Raw genomic sequence first — 1415 nt, 5'->3', positions numbered from 1 at the left:
GGACCCCCCCCAGACTCCCATGCCCGCTCACAACCCTGTCCCACAGGCCAAGTCCGCACTGGGCACTGCAGCCCCTGAGGCCGGAGCTGGCAGTGCCTCCGAGCCTCCTGCGGCACCAGGGCCCCCCCCGGCTGCTGATGCTGTCCCCCCGCCGCCGGCTGCCCCAAGCGAGGAGACGCCATCCCATGAACTCCCTCCGCTCGCCCTCTCAGAGCCCGCAGCAGGGTAAGGGGGGGTAGAACCCCAAGGATGGGGAATCAGGGGCTTGGGGGAGTCTAATTCTTCCAGACCCTGTGGTTGGGGGATGTGGGGGACAGGAGAGGCTAAAGCAAACCATTTGGGGGGGCTGCAGGGAGTAGGGGCTAGCACAGAGGACATGGTGTGGGGGAGGAGCAGCAGAGTGGGGGCTGGGGCTGGGCCAGTGTGAGGGGTGGGGTTGGGGGGCCACAGGGGGTTTTGCGGGGGCCAGCTGTGCCCTGGAGCTCCCAGAAAGGTCTCAGCTGCCACATCTCTCTCTTGAATCCACAGCTCTGTTCCCCCCCCAGGTAGTGCGGGGCGCTCGGCTGATGCCGCCTCCACCCTCGGTGGGTGCCGGGGGGCGGGGGATGGGGGGGATGGGGGGTCCCCTGGGCGAGGGGAAGGGGGGAAGAGCATGAGGGGAGGGGATGTGAAGGGATCGCAGGGGTCTAGAGACTTGTAGTCCCCAGAAGGGTGGTGGGGTTGGGGCTTCCCAGCATGTGGTGGCCCCTGACATGGGGAAGGCTCTGGAATGGGGGGAGGGGGGGTAGGGTCCTGAGTGGGGATGGAGGAAAGGGGGCGGTGTCATGGAAGATGCTTTGGGGGTCCCCAGGTGAGGGAATGGGACAGCTAAATGGGGGTCCTTGAAGTTCTGGGCCCTTGTTACGGGGCAATGGAGGTAGATGAGAGGGACAGGGGAGGTGGGGGTCTTGGGGCTGGGGGGGTCCCAGGGCCAGCATTGACACAGGACTGGCAGTGACGGGCTCGGAGTACGAGACGATGCTGACGGAGATCATGTCGATGGGGTACGAACGGGAGCGGGTGGTGGCCGCACTGCGCGCCAGCTACAACAACCCCCACCGCGCTGTCGAGTACCTGCTGACGGTGAGATGGGGGCTGTGGCAAAGCGGGGGAAGGTCCTGAGGAGTGGGGGGGGCAGTCAGGGCCCCCCCCCCCGACCCCCACTGCCCTGACCCCTGCTGCCCCCAGGGCATCCCCGGCAGCCCGGAACCCGAGCGCCCACCTGTGCAGGAGAGCCGCCCCCCGGAGCAGCAGGCACCCGAAGGTCAGTGGGGTGGGGGCCGCGTGGGACACGCCCACCGGGTGGGGTGGTGGCTGGCCACGCCCCAGTGGGTGCTGGTAGGCTCTGCCCTGTCAGGGCGGGGCTTGGGACTTCT

The 1415-nt window shown here is 68.1% G+C and overlaps 1 protein-coding gene across 1 annotated transcript in view; it reads left to right on the top strand.

Moving 5' to 3' along the window:
* Window positions 1-19: 19 nt before the first annotated feature.
* The window catches only part of RAD23A (RAD23 homolog A (S. cerevisiae)), a 5632-nt gene continuing 4236 nt past the window's right edge, over window positions 20-1415 (top strand). Inside the window, 4 exon segments of the mRNA XM_010569817.1 lie at window positions 20-225; window positions 529-584; window positions 995-1122; window positions 1228-1303. Coding sequence (XP_010568119.1) covers window positions 20-225; window positions 529-584; window positions 995-1122; window positions 1228-1303 — 466 coding nt within the window.

Source organism: Haliaeetus leucocephalus, unplaced genomic scaffold (assembly GCF_000737465.1).
Source record: "Haliaeetus leucocephalus isolate CR32 unplaced genomic scaffold, Haliaeetus_leucocephalus-4.0 Scaffold274, whole genome shotgun sequence".
In the NCBI taxonomy this organism is placed as follows: domain Eukaryota; kingdom Metazoa; phylum Chordata; class Aves; order Accipitriformes; family Accipitridae; genus Haliaeetus; species Haliaeetus leucocephalus.
This window is presented reverse-complemented; position numbering and strand designations above follow the sequence as displayed.